General features: G+C 45.3%; 1 protein-coding gene across 1 annotated transcript in view; it reads right to left on the reverse strand.

Annotated features, from left to right (window-relative positions):
* SDC1 (syndecan 1) overlaps window positions 1-20,785 on the reverse strand; it is a 36,192-nt gene extending 15,407 nt beyond the window's left edge. Inside the window, exon 1 of the mRNA XM_075269196.1 lies at window positions 20,712-20,785. Within this exon, the coding sequence (XP_075125297.1) occupies window positions 20,712-20,774 (63 nt within the window). The 5' untranslated portion in view covers window positions 20,775-20,785. The remainder of the gene's footprint in view (window positions 1-20,711) is intronic.

The raw sequence follows: 20,785 nt of genomic DNA on the forward strand, positions 1-20,785 counted from the left end.
CTGGTGAGTATGCGACGTGGTAATACCCCTTTAATGTAAATTGTAACCCAAAAAAACAGTAGAAAGGTAGTTAACACTTGATTGTATACCCAAGGGAGACAGGTTTTTTTATGGATCCCTCAAAGTCTTAAGTCCATTAAAGGATCCATGAAATTGGAAGTTCTATTTTTTTTGTTGATTCGGTCTCAAGGGCCGTGAATTGACCCATTAATATCTAGGGGCTGGCCGTAAATACAATGGCTAACAGACGGCCATAGAAACCTGTCGTGTGAATGAGCACTAAGAAAGCCATTTGATTGTACTAGATCTAAGAAAACAAGAAGGGCACAAAGTCAATCGCCTCCTCCCCTCTCCATAGAGTTCTGTGTGTGAGGCTGGGTACAGATATGGATGCTATTAATATTCATTTACAGGAAACGGATTTAGAATAAGAGGAACACGTCAGCAGGATTGTGCTAATAAGTCAAATGGACCCAAGATAAAATAGTTGTGAACAGTGCCTTATTATATGGCTGGGCCCATACATTTCAAAAGGCAGCGTGTAATACTTAATTTCCCCAGTAGAGGCGCTGCAGAAGAACTGAACAGAGAACTTCATGGCAGGTATAACCTATTGATCCAGCCTCGATGAAGAACAAATAAGTAATGTAAGATTATAAGACACTTGGCAACCCATGTTGCGCACTACGGTAGTATTACTAGAGCCACCAGACCGTGTCAGCAGGGTATCGACTAACATAAGGAACATGATTCACTCTAATGCTAGCTAACTCACTTCTGCTAACACAAGTACTTGCCAAGCCCATGTTTGCGGGCAGTAATAAAGAGCTGCTGGCAGACACTGAGGTGAGCGACGGCCGCAGATCGCGCCTGCCACCACCTCGGCTTCATGGGTTCCCGGCGATTTGCATGAGACACTTCATCAGCGACGTCTGGACTGGATTAATGGAGAATTTGCAAGGAGACGACCAAATGAAAGAGCAGGGCCAGATCCTCCGAATATTAATCCAGACAGATGGTTTAGGGGTATGCAGCGACTTTGGTCACACAACACAACAGGATGACTCTGAAAGTAGAGACGTTGTCAAAAAAACACTGCAAAATAATAAAAAAACCAACAAACCATGAGACGACTACAACTCACTTGCAGCATGTCTATGCAGTTGGCGATGTGCTTGTTAAAAAATAAAATATATACTAGGAATACAGTGACTTTGGTCACAACTCTTACCACACAACCCAAGAACTTAACGTCAAACTGTGACTCCTTCAGTAATGTAAGTGAATGGAGACTTTATGAGCTAATGGAAGTTAGAAGCACCTAAAGTCCAGGACAAGTCCACTGATCCTTCCCTAAAAATGAATGTTCATGCCATTAAGGACACTGACCTAAGTATCTGAATCACATTGTACATGTGACAATATTCTGACAGGGACAGCGCCACCTAGTGGACACATTACCCAGAAAATTTAAGGGAAAAAAAAAAAAAAAAAAAGTCACCGAAGGATGAGATTGGACAATGGAATGGTTGGAAATAAATTTGACAACCTACTGTGACCAAGTTTCCTTAAGTCCCGAGAGCCCTAGCTTTAAGACTGAATATCACTTCTGCATCTCTCCAAAAATCCAAGTAAGCTGTGCAAACTCAATAGCCGTGTGCAAACTACTACTCTCATCGTGTCCTACATAAATGGCAGGTCATCTATCTGTACTTCTACATATAATAAAGTATGGGAAAGCTGCAGTATAACAGGGCTGGGTTTACTCCTGGTTTCAGTCATTCGCCCAATTTGTCTTAAAACAAAAAAGGAAATCCTTTAAGGATAATCCCCCTGGAATGTCAGACCCTACCCTCAAAGCACGCCACATCACAAATGAGGAAATTAACCACTTCACAACCAAAATGGCTTCCCCTCCCATTTTAAAGGGATTCTAGTCTTTCCACGCTTCCATCTTCAGCTACAACCCCGCCTCTTCTGTCTTCTGTCTTGGTCCAACTTCCGACACCTGCGCAGTACTCTCCTGTACTGAACTACAAGAGCAAGAGCGGCCTCCCAAAAATGCGAATTCTGGAACTACAACCAACCTAGGAAATTTTTGTGCTATAACTAGGAAAACAGGGGTGTCCAAGCTCACCGACGCGATCTTCTGTCTGGTGGAGTTCCCCTTTAAACACATGACCTGCTCTTCATACCATGGTGAGACTATTAAAAGAGGATGAGAAGTCCATAAGCCAAGTTGACTGAATAACCATTACTTGGAATTTTAATGTTCATCATAACGTTTAATGGGACATCAATAAGACAAAAACACTCAAAAAGTTGGGCAGCTGTAGGTCACTAGGCTCATCCAACATCTATGACGTGTTTAGTCACCCTGCCTAGGCAAACTAACGCTCAACCACGAGATAGAAAGTTCCCTCACCCTCCTTGCTCCTCAATGAGACCTACTTTGCCCAACTTTTTCACCAGTTGGCCCAAAGGAATCCCTATGTCAACTGGTGGCCTTCACAAGGAGAAGCCATACCCTCCTAGCCTGGACTAGGATACATACAACCATGATAAATTTGGGAGTAAACCTCTACCGTGGAATTATTGTGAATCCGATATTGTAGATTCTTCTCCAGATACCAGGAAGCTCCAGACAGTATAAGATCTCCTACTGTATAAGTTATATTACCTCCAGAGCTCACCTGCAATGGCTTACATATTAATCTGGCTTTATTAAAATAAATTGTGTAATTATCTCACCGTTATCTCCAAGGACCCTGGGCTAGGCTCTCGTAAAAATAGCTAAAGTCCACTAGTAAGATCTTCCAGGATGCATGAAGTAGACGCAACTTTTCCTATGGAAAGGAAACCTTATCATTGATGGATCCTAGGGGATTACTGGGACTTTCCAATAGTCAGTCAGTGGGGTCAGACCATCCGTAACCACAACAAGACTCAATGGATCATCTGAGAAGAGCAAGAGTTGGCTCCACCAATCCAGATCCCGACACCACAAAGCTCAACATCCACCAACACTCCCGACAATCACCCAACAAGACGTCTGACACATTGCAAATAATGACTTACCAAAGTTCGGTGAGAGATTAGCTTATCAGTACGACTTCTATACTTATAAGAGGTGACAAAACCTTGATCAAACAGGCTACAAAACGTCTTGGCCCATAGTCAACATTACAAGAACTTTCCAGGTGCAGCCGAGCAGCCAACGCACCACGTCTCAGGTGACTGGACAGAGCTACACGATGCCTTAATGTACAAGACTAGTAATAAAGGGTAACCCTGACATGTTTATTATCAACAGGGGGAAGGGGAGGTAAAATCTCTGCATATACAGAGGACTCAGGAAGGATCATAAGAAGGTTTGTGAAGTGCGTGTAGGTGAGGAATCTTGAGATGGCTTAACCTTTACTGTGTACAGATCACAAGGAATTCAAGATTTCCCTTAAAGTAAAACGAAGCGCAGAATGCACAAAAAGCAAAATAAAAATATCCCAGCACTTCCTCCCTTCGCCTCCCCCCTCTTAGCCCAAATGTATCTTACATTATACTAAAAACTAAGATGCCTATGAAGAAATGTAGCATGTGTGTCCCAGGAGCTGTCACTGTCCTGTCCTGCAGCAGGAGCCTCTCCCCTCTCTGTTTGCAGTAGGAGAAAAAAAAAAAAAAAAAAAATTTGAAGGGGTTTCCTGGTATTCTAATATTGATGACTTAGCATTAGTATAGGTCTTTAATATCAGATTGAGGGGTCCAACACTAGGCACCCCAACCAGATGGTATAAGCTTGGGGGAAGCACCACTAGCACTCCACGGGACATTAACTTCATCGGTCAGCTCAGTCCCATTCTAATGAATACAATTGAGCTGCAATACCATGCACAACCACAACAACGTCCGGCACTATGCTTGGCAAGTAGTAAAGAGGCTGAAGCGCTCACCTGCATGCAGCGGCGTCTTCAAACATGGATGGTGGTACAGGTGTCGGACCCCCAAATGATCTGGTTAGGTCAGCACCATCAGAGCCCTTGAAACCCCTTTTAGGCAATAAGCCTTTGCTTAATTGGATTTTTCCGGCTACCTGTTTAGTTTCATCCTTCATTTCTAGGATTAGTTTCCTTTAACCTTGAGAACCAACACTTCCAAGTCTCCACAGAAGGCGGAGGTGGCGTAAAAGGTCACTGGATCCGATGTACTTTGTGTCTGGACTAATCCTGTTGTGACTCAGTGTGAACAGTACACAAGGGAGAGTCAAATCACACACCGTGACAAGTTTAGACCTGTGTCTGTAGCATTATTAGGAGAATGGAGGGGCTATGGATACCCCAGGGAGAGTCAGGGACGGCCAAGTACAGTATATAGCAATAGGATTGGGCAGCTAGGTCGTTTATTTTTATAGGATACCATGTGCTAGTTTTCTGATCTGGTAGGTTTGGCTCAATTGGTGTCCTACCTACTGAATGAGATCTTCTCTAAAAACCTTGTTAGGGTATATGGTCTTATGGGATCAGGTCACCTACATCAGGCCACATTACATCTCCATTTATCTACTGGTAATACTGAGGGCTGAAGAGTTTCCCAGCAGTTCTAGGGTCCATAGAGATAGATCAGGTCTTGCTTTTATAGATTGAGAGTATAAATGAGGGCTATATACATCCTAGATGGGAGTCTTCATTTATACCTAACCGTAAAACAAACTCTTATCTATAGAGACTCCCAGGTCACAGGAGTAGATGTACCAAGAAAAGCTGGACACACAAACCCTATAGAAAGATCACAAGACCATGCCAGACACCTCCAGGAACAAGAGGGTTGGCCATGTTGAACTCTCAGGATGCCCACATATTATATTATATAGTAGAGTGGGCCCAACAAACTCTTCTGGTTTGCCAACATCTAATGCTTGTGGTCAGCAGAATGCCCCTGTGCAGGAATTTGCTAGAGTCCTAGGGTTGAGCGATCGGGAAAGATCGGATCCCGATCAAGCAAATTTCACGATCGGCTGGAAAATGATCGAAAATCAGATTTTAAAAACGTTCTTGAAATCTCAAGATTGGCTCAGTATATATATATATATATATATATATATATATATATATGAGTGTGATCTCCAATTTCCAGTTTGGTCTATACTAGAAGCCTGCAGCTTCACCTGCAGTCTCGTTGTAGCTTTTCTTAGAAACCCGGTCGGTCCGTCAACATTTCATATAACTCGCCCTTAAGCTTACTGTACATGTTCCTTCTGCAATTTTTTGCATATCTTTACCATATTGTATTACAGTAAGCACAAAGCCGAGCTACAGTCTATAAGAAATCAGACCACGGCTTCATGCACGTGGTGAAGTTAGGGTTCTGTATAGGGTTAAACATCATCTATGTACTTTCCTGGAGCCCTATATTATATACCGCCATAGGCCACCCTCAGGAGGTTTTAACAAAACCCAATTGCATGAGTCTGTGCGACAGATATATTGGATAAAACCAAAGTAAAAGTGTTCGGTTTTCCTAACCAAACCATAATTATGGGTAAGGAGCGGCTTGTGCTATTACGTGTGGGTCACTCGGCTCACCAGACAAATGATACGGGTTCATGAACACACACCCAGGTGAATGTTACAACATGTCAGGTGCGCTGGGCAGGATGCTGGGCTTGGCAGGGCTTCTGAAAAGGAAAATATATATATACAGATGACTAAGTGAAAATCAAAGCGACTCCAGATAAGACAGCGCTGTTCACCAGATTGCATCATACCAGGCTTCACTTTTAGTTTTCAGTCACCTGCCAGGACAATGGAGTTTAATGTCTAAGCACCGGAGCCTTCCCAGGAGACACTTGCAGATTTCTGGCCGACATTGGGGCCTAAGCACCGACATTGGATGTCTGCAGTAACCGAAACCTACCCGCCGGCCGTATATGCACACGTCAATGTTGGCTGATGCTCCTAAGTGACACGGTATAGCCCTAGAAGCAACGCTTGTAGAGAATACCTCTGTAATAACATGGCATGCACCAGGACATGCCACAGTTACTTCCTCAGAAATACAGAGGTCTGTACAAGGCCTTAGGCCTAAGCTTTGATACAGTTTCTGTAGCAGGACATAAACGCCACATGCTTGAGGCTAAGAAACTGCTGTACAATGGAATTGGGTTACGCCGGGTGTCATCCCCTAGCTATCCATCTGCTGGAATGCGCACGATCATAAGGGTCCTATCCTATATGACTCTTTTTAAAGGGATCCTATCATTCACACACTATTTTCTCTATCTACCATGTCGGAATAGCCTTAAGAAAGGCTATTTATCTCCTACCTTTCGTCGTCTTCTTCACCCCGCCGTTCGCCTACAATCCCAGTTCTTGCACAATATTGTAAGCAGCCATTTTCTCGTGGCCTGTGGGCATGCGCAGTCTGCTCTGCCCAAGGCCCGAGGCCTAGAAGTTACAAGCCACTGCGGGAAGAAAAGGCTGAAGATGAAGCTGATGAAAAAGATGGAGGCGGCGCTGGAGAGAGTTCTCTCGCAGCATTGGGGACGCCCCCAGTGCTGCGAGAGAACTCGTCTGCATACCGACAAGAACCGGGATTGTCGGCGAACGGCAGGGAAGAAGACGACGAAAGGTAGTAGACGAATAGCCTTTCTTAAGGCTATTCCGACAGGGTAACTAGAAAAAAAAAAAATTGTGTCTGAGTGATAGGATCCCTTTAAGGCTAGGGCATCAGGATCACGGGAGACCTGTCCTCCAGCAACCCCCACTGATAATGTGTTCAAAAAGAAAAATGGAGCAGGAAGCAGACAGCGCCATTCTCTGTATAGTGGCCAGATCAGGTACTGCAGATCAGCTCCCATTTACTTGAATGGAACCTAAGCTGCAGTGGCACAGTTCAGCCACAACACAGAGAACAGCGCTGTCTGCCTCCTGCTCCATTCTCTGTATCAGCTGCTTAAAGAAACCAAATCGACAGGCAGATCTAATATTGATCGGCCAACAATAATTTCAGCACAGAAAATTCCTTTAATCCAAAGAGATTGTCCTTCATGACGGATTCACTTTGAAGAGCCAAGTCTTACCAAATGTCTGCATTGAGAAGTCGCTTTCTAAAGGGATAGTCTTCGCAAAGATGTGACCAGAATACAAAATATATGGAGGAGTTGATATCGGTCACAGTCTGGATAAGAAGGTGGTCTTCTGGAGAAGCTAAGCCTTGTACTTCACCTCATTGATGTCCTTGGCATTCGAGAGATGGGGCCGAGTCCATGAATGTGAAACGCTCCATACGGAGCTCCGAAGGAGAGGTCTAACCAAATACTTGGACTACACAAACCATGAAAATGAGAACTAAACATGACCCCTACAGAACACCCACTAGAATAAACAGCTGGCGGACACGTTACAAGCGATTCTCCCACACCTACCTCGCACTCCCTTTAATAAGGTGTTATACGTCTTGAGCCATTTTACAGCGTTATTAAAAAATAAGACAAAGACACCATAAAGTCAACGGCACAGAAGTGCAACCTGGTCACAGACACCTTCCCGGGCAAAAATGTCAGACTGGGTCTGGGAAGAATAAAACCACCAGGGGTCCGCAGGTTAAGAGTAGGAAAGTGGTTCCCGGAGGTTTATTAGTAATGCCGACCACAAGAGCCGCTTCAAAGCCGAAGAAATGGCTCATTAGGAAAATTCCACAATACTTCATCGGCAGTCGTCTAGTTTACTGCTAAGCGTAAAGAGAAGATAAAAGTTTCATATGTCACAGCCATAAGTAACAATAAACCATACCAGAGGTGGGGGTCAGGTTATATACCTACTGGGAGAACGGGGGTCCTGTCACCCCATGTTCACAGATTCTGATCTGCCACATTCTCCCAAGGCTTCAATAAAGAGGGAACCTAACAGGCACAGGAGAGAAGCTGAGCTCTGTGCTATATAGGGTTATAGGATAGAGGAGAGAAGCTGAGCTCTGTGATATATAGGGTTATATGAAAGAGGAGAGAAGCTGAGCTCTGTGATATATAGGGTAATATGATGGAGGGAGAGAAGCTGAGCTGTGTGATATATAGGGGTATAGGATAGATGAGAGAAGGTCATCCAGAAAAAAAAATATTCCATACGACTGCATATAACATACAGTAAAAGCAAACAATAGCCTTGATAATCTCCTTGCCCGGAGTTTACCGTCCCCGCTCCTATAAAGTCACAGGCGGTGTGAAGTGGTGGGATAAAAATTCCTGTTGCAGTACGTAATGCAGACAGCCCTACTGTAAATGGTTATTACACAGGGGCTAAACCCAAATTCCTAGCGTATACTACAACATAGTAAGCCACAGGAGCTGCTGCCGTGATTTCCCCGGCCAAGGCCCCATTCACACCTCCGATACAGTTCTCCGTATATTATCTGCAATTTCGGATACATCATTACAGATAGTATACGGACCCATTCATTTCTATAGCCCCATACAAGTCTGGGTCCGGGCCATAGAAATCACCTGCAAACTATGGAGCGGATCCTATACCTGTAAGATTTCCTTATATTAGTAGGGTTATTTTTTAGCAAAATTTTATGCCCTCTCTACAGGGACGTCGGCTCTGGATATTTCATCGGTTACTTTCCTGTACGCTGCAGGTCGGTATATGTTAGTGTATTCAGGTCACATGACGACAGACCAAGGAAAAGACAACAGATGGAACGGTCCCGAGAAATGTCCCATAAAACTTGTATCCAAAGTCGACCATAAAAATTAAGAGTAAGGAGAGACGGAGCAGCCAGGGGGACCTTCCCCCAATGGCAGATGCTGGAGGAAGAAGGATTAGGGGATTGGATTTCAACATGCCAAATCTTTCATTCATTTCAGGAAATCTCATCTGCGCCCAATGGTCTCCGGCAGTGGCTTACACTTACCCAAAGTTGTAAGGTCACACAGGGTTTTTGGGAGGAATATGCAAATCTGTCTCCCAAGATGTAAATAGGGAGACGGTGCTTCTGTTCTGCTGCCCTCTATAGGAAGCACCCTGAACATCATGTCTGACTTTCCCAGAAGCCTTTACTGCATAATGTGGGATGTTTACCAAGTCAGTTTTTTGGACAGGAACCTGAAGCGGAGGCTGCCTCGGGCTCCGGTCCAAAATACGGGGAGCTGCGACTGTGCACTCCGCTCCGGATTAGGCCCAAATGAATGGGCCTAGTCAGGTGGGAGTGTCTTCAGGCGGATGTTGCGAGGCGAATCCATGTGAAGAATGAGCATCTCGCTTCTTTTTCCAGGAGCCGGAAAAAAGAACTGACCGACTCCCAGCTACGGCCTCAAAATCCTGACCAAAAAACCCGTGTGAACTTACCCTTAGAGCATGTGGTGGATCCACATGGTACGTAAGGTGCGTCGGGAAAAACAGTTGTTGGCCAAACAAGCCTTCAAGGGCACTCAGACAGAGGTCACATGGTGAAGTGTGTTTTAGTCACTATAGTACATATAGTGCATCCCCAGACTATGGCCTTATTCACACCACGATGTTCATTTCTTAGCCATGAAAAATGAACGAACTGGTTTATCGGCCGCTGGGCATCTGTCCTCGCTGTGTATTTAGCAGACTGACCCATTTTTTCCTATAGGCCTTACACACAACTGTGAATTTCACGAACCCGTGTGCGAGCAGACACTCCGGGCAGCTAAAGATAGAACAGGTCGTATTCCTATCCTATTTCGTGGCCCGTGCTCCCGTGGCTCCTATTCATTTAACGTAAGGAGTCGTGGAAGCAAGGTTCATACACGGGTGACACACTGGGAACATTTCCGTGTACCCTGTGTTTTTTTTTTCTCTAGCCTCCACCATTCCTGAGCAATCAATGCTGTTCGTTTTGGTCCCTGATATAATATTTAGTCTCTGTACTGTCAGGAGGGCGGTGTCAGGCAGTAGCAGACAAGGGGTGTGATTCTGAGTTCTGACACTGGCTGCCTCTGATTGGAGGTCTGAGTCACACCCCCTGCCTGACACCGCCCACATGATATTACAAAGCTGAAATAGCACATCAGGAATCAAAACTGACTTCACTTATTGCTCGAGACAGGTGGGGGCAACAGAAAAAATAATCCAAAGATGCTGGAATCAGTGGAGAAGCGCCAAAAACTTTACTGGAGGTGGTGAATAAGACCCAAGTTGCCAATCACCACCTGTACTAGACTTCGTTGTAGTAATAGAGGTCTAGTCCTTGCCCAAAGCAATTTTACCCAGAAGTTGACAGCATTAGAGGTCACAAAACCACATTACACCAGCGTCCAATGCAGACCCAACCAGACGGCTCCTCCTCGCACACTATGGCCTTTGTTGTAACTACTGTCAGTACATTTCCTCTAAGGAGGTGGGTGCACGAGAACAAACAAAAGGTGCTAAAAGCACAGTAAATACAGCAGAACTTGTTCTCTTCGGAGGCAATTGAGCAATTGTGAGTTTGTGAGCCTGAATGGAATAGATCGGTTTTATTTTCTTACCGTCTATAGGTCTGTGCACTGAGCAAACTGGAAAATGTAAACCTCAGCCGAGCAGAAAAGCACAAAAGACAGACATGTCCGCATGCTACAAGCCAAAGCCATGTGGGATTTATAGAGCCAGCAGCAGCTCTGCAAGTAAGGAGGACGAAAATCTGTAACGTAAGACGACTTGTATAAAAAAAGAGCCAATAGGACCAAGAACTGTATATGGGAAACGGAGGACTGTGCCAGAGCAGAACCTGTAACTGTGCTACTTAAAGGGAAAGTCTCACCAAAAAATGGACTTTTTTCATTAAGAACTTCAGAGCATTTTAATTAAATTTCTGTGTCACAATTTACAAAGTACTTTTCATTTCAAGTGTGATCTCATTTACATCACAAGACTGACAGAATCACAATAGAAGTTCACACCTATACAGATAACATCTATTGTGACCCACTACATCCACTACTGACAATAGATGTCACAGCTCATCTCCTCCCCCCACCTTGCACAGAAGTCATCTAGAAAACTCTCCCATAGACCTCAATGAGTTGGCTCCGGACTATCGCTACCTATGGACTATATTGCTACCAATGACTATATTGCTACCTATGGACTATACCTATTGCCACCTATGGACTATAGTGCCACCCATCACTAAATTCTGTTAACAGAGCAAAGAGGCAGCTCAGGCAAGATGGCCGCCTCAATCACGTATAGAAGATAAAATGTTTTTTTTTTTTAACAAATAAAAATTGCCAACACTTTCCTTTTAAAGGGAGTCTGCAGTTGCTCCCACCACACCAAGTAGGGAGCTAAAACAAGTATAGAAACTTACCATTGTGACCACCGATTTGATGCTAAGTAAACCCTACCCTATGACGCCCATTTGTAGTGACTGACTCCATGTTATAGGCAGTGACCCCATACAAAACAGACATCAATGAGTAGTGAACAGGCTGGATTGACTTGCACTTGCCAGATTGGGCACTTTAAAAATACATGCAATCTAGCTTGCAAGTGCCCAGTAAGTCGTCCCAAGCCATTGACAAATTCAGGATTGTCTCATTACTCTGTTTTGCGCATGCGCTATGCAGTCCATGGAATAGGGCATCGCTTCCCATGCAATGGCTAATATCTCCATAAAAACAGCAGTCAGGGTGCAGGATTTAATGGTGGTAACTCCGGACCACCCGCTGGACACTTACATGCTCACTTGTAAGTCTTTGATTCTCATATTCCCAGGGTCACACTCCCTTTAAGACGCACATTGTCCAGTCATCCCTTTGAAGGACACCATCAGCCTCTCCCCAGCCTGAAACATCTAATGACATAAGAGGAGTCTTTGAACTCTTTGTTAACCCACAATGTGAAATCTCAAGACCTACCAAGGTATAGGAAGATTAAGATAAACATGGATGAAGTTCTTCTCGGATGAGCTGAAGTCTACAGTGCTGGAGATGCATCTACTGACCTACCAGTGAAGGACAACATTGTCCAACAAGATAGATAACAGGCACCCACAACCTTCATATAAGCTAGCCATCATCCTAGAAGCATCCACATCTCTTATCCTAGATATACATGTGGCTTCTTGCAGCACTATCAGAGTCATTGAGGTGATAAAGTGCTGCAGGAACTAGCTGTCCCTTCTACAGGCGCCCACGGGGTAAACGCACATCGTAAACTGTGATCGCCTTTGCAGGTGCTGCCTTTTTTCTATGCCCTAGGCCTGTATTAAGTCACCATCAGAAACCCTATCCTATGTACAGACAATACTGTAAATGATCCCACCCTGAGACATGTTTACACAGAACATCAGGTGAGGACAGAGAATAGGAGTAACCAGCGAGTCCTCCCAGCCAAGCAGATCGCCTTCCAAACAGAAATTATACGGCGGCCTCAAGAAAACCAGGCGGATCAACAATCAAAAGCGGCCGAGCATCCGTGGTTTGACTAGATTCTATTAAAGGGATTCCATCATTAAAATCCAATTTATTTTTTTTCTTGTCAATCACACGTAGGAATAGCCTTAAGAAAGGCTATTCTTCTCCGCGCCGCTGCTCGGTAGAAATCCCGGTTTTCTTCTGTATGCAAATGAGTTCTCTCGCAGCACTGGGGGCGTCCCCAATGCTGCGAGAGAAATCTCCAGCCCCGACTCCATCTTCTTCAGGAATGGCCCTCTCCCTGTGTCTTCTTCCGGAGCTAGGTTCAAACTTCTAGGCCTCGGGCAGAGCCGACTGCGCATGCCCGGATCACAAGAGAATGGCTGTCTACACAGTAAGCTGGTGTAAGCGACTATTTTCTTGTGGCCCAGGCATGCACAGTCGGCTCTGCCCGAGGCCTAGAAGATTGAAACCCAGAACAGAAGAAGATACAGAGAAAGCCCGTTCCAGAAGAAGGAGGCGGCGGCACTGGAGATTTCTCTTGCAGCATTGGGGACGCCCGCAGTGCTGTTTGAGCACTAAGGCCCGTCCCCAGTGCTGCGAAAGAACTCATTTACATACAGAAGAAAACCCGGATTTCTACTGAACGGTGGCATGGAGAAGACATCTAAACGTAGGAGAAGAATAGCCTTTTTAAGGCTATTCCTATGTGTTAGTCCAATAATAGGATCCCTTTAAGATAGGCAAGTACAGAGTTGACCTACCTGCAGAAGTCTCCTAAAGCTGAAAGGAGATCAGATGTAAAAACCACTGGTCAGTTTACTAGATGAAGGGCTTGGGACCCCGCTGATCATGAAAATGGGGGTCTCACAAGTCCCATCAGAAACTTAGTCCCTACCCTGAGGTTAGAGAACAAGTGATTCACATGGCGAAAATCCCTTTCAAATCAAAAATTCTGATGACAAACATGTGTAAGGCGCTTTTCTCACAGGGACTCGGGGAGTAGAAGAGCCAGGGGCTGCCATACAAGCGCTCATCCCCAACACAAGGGTCAGTTTTATCGAAAGCCAGTTTACCCATCTGTATAGTTTTTTTGTCATGTGGGAGGAAACCCAAACAAACAGGGAGAACATACAAACTCCATACAGATGTTGCTCTTGGTAGGATTCGAACCCAGGACCCCACGGCAGCAAGACAACCACCGAGCTGCCACCAACCCTCATATGGCTTCATGTTAGTATCCAGACAATGTGGTGGCCTGACTGACAGCATCATGGGTATATGTCATGCTCTTAATTCATAACATAAAACCTGCAGTCAGGCAGCCATACCAAGGACTCAAAACTACTACTACCACTACCACTACCACTACCACTACTTCTTCTTCTTGGATCCACTTATGGTTTTTTGAGGACACTAAGCCCTTCATCCCCATAATCTGAGAGGTTACCAGCTTCTACATTTTCTCAAACCATAGTCCTCCTCACCGGACCCTATTGACCAAGTGTCATTACTATGTGTGACATGTCTATGGGCCACTCCTGTTCCTCTGCTCTCGTCACCCATTTGTATTCGATGTGTAGTCTTGGACAAGGCTTCCAAGTCCATATATCTATAGTCCGTGAGCTCCACACCTGCAGAGTATACATGTATTGGAAGTCTTCCAGCACAGCCGGCCTACTAAGTGGTTTCAGGCTCATTAGACTCCATGTAGTCCGGGCACGAGGTGACGAGACTTTATAGGCAGCGAGGGCGGCCAAAGCTTCATTCATAGAAGGACAAACCCCGATCTCTACATGACATACTTAATATTCAGCCAGAGTCTCTACACAACGTCCCTCACCCGCTGTAGTCTGTGGCCAAACAAAAGCAAAACGAGCCAAGAAAAAAGGTCAAGTAGAGAATTATGGCCAAAGAGACACTCTTACTGCCTACCGGCCAACCCAACCCATCTGCCGAAATCTGAGAGCTCAACCAAAGTCCAACTAAACTGATCCATCTTATTTAGAGATGAGCGAGTACTATTCGAAACGGCCGTTTCAAATAGTACTCGCTTATCTCTAATCTTATTCCTTTGTGGCACACCACACGTCCTGCCAATATAGGAACCCTGAGAAGGAGGTGGATATCACTCTGGAGACATGACTCCTTGGCAGATGTCAAGGATCTGACCAAGTGTGTTCACACTGAGTTTTTTTGGGCCGGATTTTGAAGTGGAACCAGTGTCAGAATCTGGCTCAAAATTTAAATCAATGGGAACCGGTCATTACCTTTCTCCGTAAGCGGTTTTGTTCCCGGTCACGTAAAAAAGCAGCGACATTCCCTTTCTCCAGGTGGATTCCGCGGCTGATTCAGCCACAGATGTCCACCTCGTGACACCTCCCTCCCGACTATTTGGGCCTAATCCGGACTGGATACTGGTGAACTGCAGCAGAATCCAGTCGCAGCTAGTCGTTTTTTGGACTGGAATCTGATGTGGCCTCCGCCTCAAATTCCGGTCCAAAAAACTCTCATGTGAACTTACCCTAAGGGGTCTACAAGTGATTCAGAGCTTCTTCAACCAAGAACTATGGCTGCTACATATCCATAATATGTTATCAGCAGGGGTCTGTGGAGTGCATTCTGTATCTACGAGTATCTCAGACTGTTCGCAAGATTTGTGGTTTGATCCAACCATCACATGAAGTTTTAGGATGACTGACGTTGACGTGTATTCCTCTGTATTCAGTGAAGAACTGCCCCAGTGCAACAAGGCGAGTATAAAGCCATTTTATTTTGATTGTGGGCACATAACAGGGCAATATGGGACACTAAACCTCCAACCCATAAGGACCTATGGGTGGTTCAGTGCCCAAATCACCCTAATAGATTCCCTTAAGGCTCAGTCTTGATAAATCCGCCCCTGCTTATTGGCACGTGTCAGGTCCTACAAGTGGCGATTATAAGACGTTTTCCAATATATTAATGCAGAGCTATATCCTTGTGAACAAGCAGTTTCCCCTTCTCCAAATTCCCTAAAGCAAACAAGACGACATGATTTGTAAGGAACTAGAGAGAGTAAACATCCTGCAACAGAGGTGAGCTGTGGCCATAGATAATAGCAGCCTCTATATACACCCTCTCCAGCAGAACATGGATATATACAGACACCACCAGATACAGTCCTACACCATCCAGGAGGCACGAGTACAGTATTCGCCGAGCGGCACCACACCTAGCCCTATAGGTCATACCATGTTTTTAATAGAGTCTCATAGTGCACCACTGGAAGAAATGCATGGTACTGTATACGCTCTACACACAGCAGAGCCGACAGAGGAAAATCAGTCTGCAACGACGTCAATATCCTGAAGGAAGTAAACCAAGGAACCAGGACAAGGCGGCAGATGCGGCTAATCCCACTACTCAATGACAGATGACATACAACAGCATCTGGCCAGGGGTCTACACTCCCACACTCAGGATCCCCCCTGTTCAAGAAATAAGAGCGTCTTACGTTCTAGTTCCATCACCAACAACAGCACCACTCCTGCCCATGGGCCGTGTCTGGTATTACACCTCATATTTGATTATATATTGCTGATTTTGGGGCAGACCACGAGAACACGATTTTGAAGATGGTGACTTTATTAATTCTGTGCATTGTACTGAAGGTTGACGAATTTCAGCTTTAGCGTAACGTACAAAACGCCGGTCGTAATGGTCTACGGTGAAGCCGTGCAAGCTAATCCACAGGCAAGTGTGATATGACGACATCTTGCACCAGGATGGTGACCGCTTTCATTCATAACAAACTCTGTAGCAGTGAATAAAGAATAACTCGGCTCTGCAATGCAAGAAATAACTAAGGACATGTTCACAGTTTTCTGAGGCAGAAAAAAAAAAAAACACCTCCCATCTTTCCCATTCATTGCAATGGGAGACAGGAGTAGGTGTTTTTTTTTAACCTGGGGAAGGAATGGCATCATGATCCAGGTGTTTACCCAGCTCCCATTCATTTCAATGGTGTTTGCAACGCAGAATCCTCTTGAAGATCAGTAAGGACGGGTTCACATGGGCTTTTTCGGAACGGAATTTAACGCGCAGGCCGCCTCAGATTCCAGTCCAAAAACCGGCTAGCCACGACTGGATGCTGCTGCAGTAGACACTACACTCCGGATTAGGCCAAAATGAATGGACCTAGTCGAGACGGAGGTGTCGTGAGGCGGAATCAGCCTGAAGAAAGGGCAGGTCGCTTCTTTTTTCCCGCGAGCGGAATGACCGGCTCCTATTCATTTCAATGGGAGGCGGTATTTTTGAGCCGGATTCTGACGCAGATTCCGGCCCAAAAAACCCTGTGTGAACCCGGCCTTTAGGCTGTTTTTTCGCCCCTTTCTAGCTGGAAATTTTTTTTAAAAAAAATCAGCCAGAGGAAAAATCTGCTCCTTGGAGAGTTGGGAGGAGTGAGACAGATTCCGCTTGTGTGAACATAACCTAAGACTGCAACGCTATTTCAACTCCCAAATGACTTGTCATCCAACTTTTCCAGACTCCTGTCTGTCTCAGGACCAGTAGCCAATACATCAGCACGTTGGTGATGTCAGTGCAATGATGTCATCACTATGACTAGATGCCAGAAGGAAGCAGCGTCAGACTCACCCCCTTATTCGAGGATCCTCTGGTGGGCCCCGGCTCCAACACAATAATGGTCTAGTAGAAGACACCCAAATTTGAATGGTACAATGGTATATTTCCTAGGGGTTGATGGGCCCCAAAAATTATATCTGGTTGACCCAAGGAACAAACTCTTGTCCACATTAGACATTGCCAGAAGAAAGTGGTAAAAACACTTTCCAAGAAGAGAACACTCCTTTCTACCCTCTCCTTAAATCCAATGGTTTTGCTTTTGGGCTAAGGGTGTCAAAGCGACAAGTAATATCTAAGTCACAACCTTAAAGTCACAGTGACCTTGCAAATTCTGGTCACGTGACCCACAATGGTGATAAACTTGGTGTAAGCGTCATCTACTAGTCAGTCCAGCCACATCCCAAAATTGTTGTATAGGCATCCCATCAATACATATTGCGCCACTTTTTTGGTACGTTTTGTTAACAGATCCTTGCAGCTCATGGGTTATAGCGGTGAGGCCCTTACCCGGGTATAGTATACGCCTGCGGTATCGTGCACCTGGGGGTAGTATACGCCTGCGGTATCGTGCACCTGGGAGTAGTATACGCCTGCGGTATCGTGCACCTGGGAGTAGTATACGCCTGCGGTATCGTGCACACCTATAGCACACACCGCTATCATGATAACAGAACCAAATCACAGCTATAGAGTCATAATATACTGAACTATACTACAGCAACAACACACTCACCTATAGCACAAGTAAACACACCGCTACCATGATAACAGACAGAAACAAATGACATATAGTACAAGAAAATACTTGCTTACAATAAAATGCTCATCTATAGCACAGGTAAACACACCGCTACCATAACAAGTCACAGCTATAGTGCTGATCTATACAACAATAACATGCACACCTGGCCTAGTCTACACTATAGTAACTGTCACCTATAGTGCAATAACATTCTGAACAATAGTACAAGCAAACTTACATAGACATAGTATTCACATGTATGCAGTAAATCATCTTCCAGTATGGCGATACATTATATCAATAAACACCTGTAGTACAACCAGTATATTAGTATTCACAACTACAGGGTAGGCACAGGTATATTAGGGGTAGTAGTCACATCCGCAGGGTAAGCACAGGTATATTGGGGGTAGTAGTCACTCCTGTATGAAATGCACAAGGTATATGGGGGCAATAGTCACACCTGTGGGGTAAATATAAAGTATACTGGGGATAGTAGTACACTGCTGTGGGGTAAGTACAAAGTATATTGGGGGTAGAAGTCGCACCTGTAGTGTACGCACAGGTGTACTGGGGGCAGTAGTCGCACCTGTAGGGTATTCACAGGTATACTGGGGGGTAGGAGTCACACCTATAGGCTATGCACAGGTATACTGGGGGGTAGGAGTCACACCTATAGGCTATGTGCAGGTATACTGGGGGGTAGGAGTCACACCTATAGGCTATGCGCAGGTATACTGGGGGGTAGGAGTCACACCTATAGGCTATGCACAGGTATACTGGGAGTAGTAGTTACACCTATAGGCTATGCACAGGTATACTGGGAGTAGTAGTCGCACCTATAGGCTATGTACAGATATACTGGGAGTAGTAGTCACACCTATAGGCTATGCACAGGTATATACTGGGAGTAGTAGTCACACCTATAGGCTATACACAGGTGTATACTGGGAGTAGTAGTCACACCTATAGGCTATGCACAGGTATACTGGGAGTAGTAGTCACACCTATAGGCTATACACAGGTATATACTGGGAGTAGTAGTAGGCTATACACAGGTATACTGGGGGGTAGTAGTCACACCTATAGGCTATACACAGGTATATACTGGGAGTAGTAGGCTATACACAGGTATACTGGGAGTAGTAGTAGGGTATGCACAGGTATACTGGGAGTAGTAGTAGGGTATGCACAGGTATACTGGGAGTAGTAGTCGCACCTATAGGCTATGTACAGATATACTGGGAGTAGTAGTCACACCTATAGGCTATGCGCAGGTACACTGGGAGTAGTAGTCACACCTATAGGCTATGCGCAGGTACACTGGGAGTAGTAGTCACACCTATAGGCTATGCGCAGGTACACTGGGAGTAGTAGTCACACCTATAGGCTATGCGCAGGTATACTGGGAGTAGTAGTCACACCTATAGGCTATGCGCAGGTATACTGGGAGTAGTAGTCGCACCTATAGGCTATGCGCAGGTATATACTGGGAGTAGTAGTAGGCTATGCGCAGGTATATACTGGGAGTAGTAGTAGGCTATGCACAGGTATACTGGGAGTAGTAGTAGGCTATGCACAGGTATATACTGGGAGTAGTAGTAGGCTATGCACAGGTATATACTGGGAGTAGTAGTAGGCTATGCACAGGTATATACTGGGAGTAGTAGTAGGCTATGCACAGGTATATACTGGGAGTAGTAGTAGGCTATGCACAGGTATATACTGGGAGTAGTAGTAGGCTATGCACAGGTATATACTGGGAGTAGTAGTAGGCTATGCACAGGTATATACTGGGAGTAGTAGTAGGCTATGCACAGGTATATACTGGGAGTAGTAGTAGGCTATGCACAGGTATATACTGGGAGTAGTAGTAGGCTATGCACAGGTATATACTGGGAGTAGTAGTAGGCTATGCACAGGTATATACTGGGAGTAGTAGTAGGCTATGCACAGGTATATACTGGGAGTAGTAGTAGGCTATGCACAGGTATATACTGGGAGTAGTAGTAGGCTATGCACAGGTATATACTGGGAGTAGTAGTAGGCTATGCACAGGTATATACTGGGAGTAGTAGTAGGCTATGCACAGGTATATACTGGGAGTAGTAGTAGGCTATGCACAGGTATATACTGGGAGTAGTAGTAGGCTATGCACAGGTATATACTGGGAGTAGTAGTAGGCTATGCACAGGTATATACTGGGAGTAGTAGTAGGCTATGCACAGGTATATACTGGGAGTAGTAGTAGGCTATGCACAGGTATATACTGGGAGTAGTAGTAGGCTATGCACAGGTATATACTGGGAGTAGTAGTAGGCTATGCACAGGTATATACTGGGAGTAGTAGTAGGCTATGCACAGGTATATACTGGGAGTAGTAGTAGGCTATGCACAGGTATATACTGGGAGTAGTAGTAGGCTATGCACAGGTATATACTGGGAGTAGTAGTAGGCTATGCACAGGTATATACTGGGAGTAGTAGTAGGCTATGCACAGGTATATACTGGGAGTAGTAGTAGGCTATGCACAGGTATATACTGGGAGTAGTAGTAGGCTATGCACAGGTATATACTGGGAGTAGTAGTAGGCTATGCACAGGTATATACTGGGAGTAGTAGTAGGCTATGCACAGGTATATACTGGGAGTAGTAGTAGGCTATGCACAGGTATATACTGGGGGGTAGTAGTATGCTATACACAGGTATATACTGGGAGTAGTAGTCGCACCTATAGGCTATGCACAGGTATATACTGGGAGTAGTAGTAGGCTATGCACAGGTATATACTGGGGGGTAGTAGTCCCTCGTGTGGCGCACACAGGTACTAGCACGTATTCCTCCACTGTGATGCCACATGCCGTGTATCCTGCACAGCCCCGCTCACCTATTGTCAGCTTTCCCTCCATTGCCCCCAGCCCAGCCTCCCCCTCCTCTCTCCCCTATAACTTTAGTATTGGGGGTCAGTGAGTCGGGTCAGTTTCTTACCGCTAAGGCCAGTGAGCAGACCCCGAGCAGCAGCAGCAGGCAGAGCCCAGGTAACGTGTCCATCCTCACACAGT

Source organism: Leptodactylus fuscus, chromosome 3, assembly GCF_031893055.1.
Source record: "Leptodactylus fuscus isolate aLepFus1 chromosome 3, aLepFus1.hap2, whole genome shotgun sequence".
Taxonomy (NCBI): Eukaryota; Metazoa; Chordata; class Amphibia; order Anura; family Leptodactylidae; genus Leptodactylus; species Leptodactylus fuscus.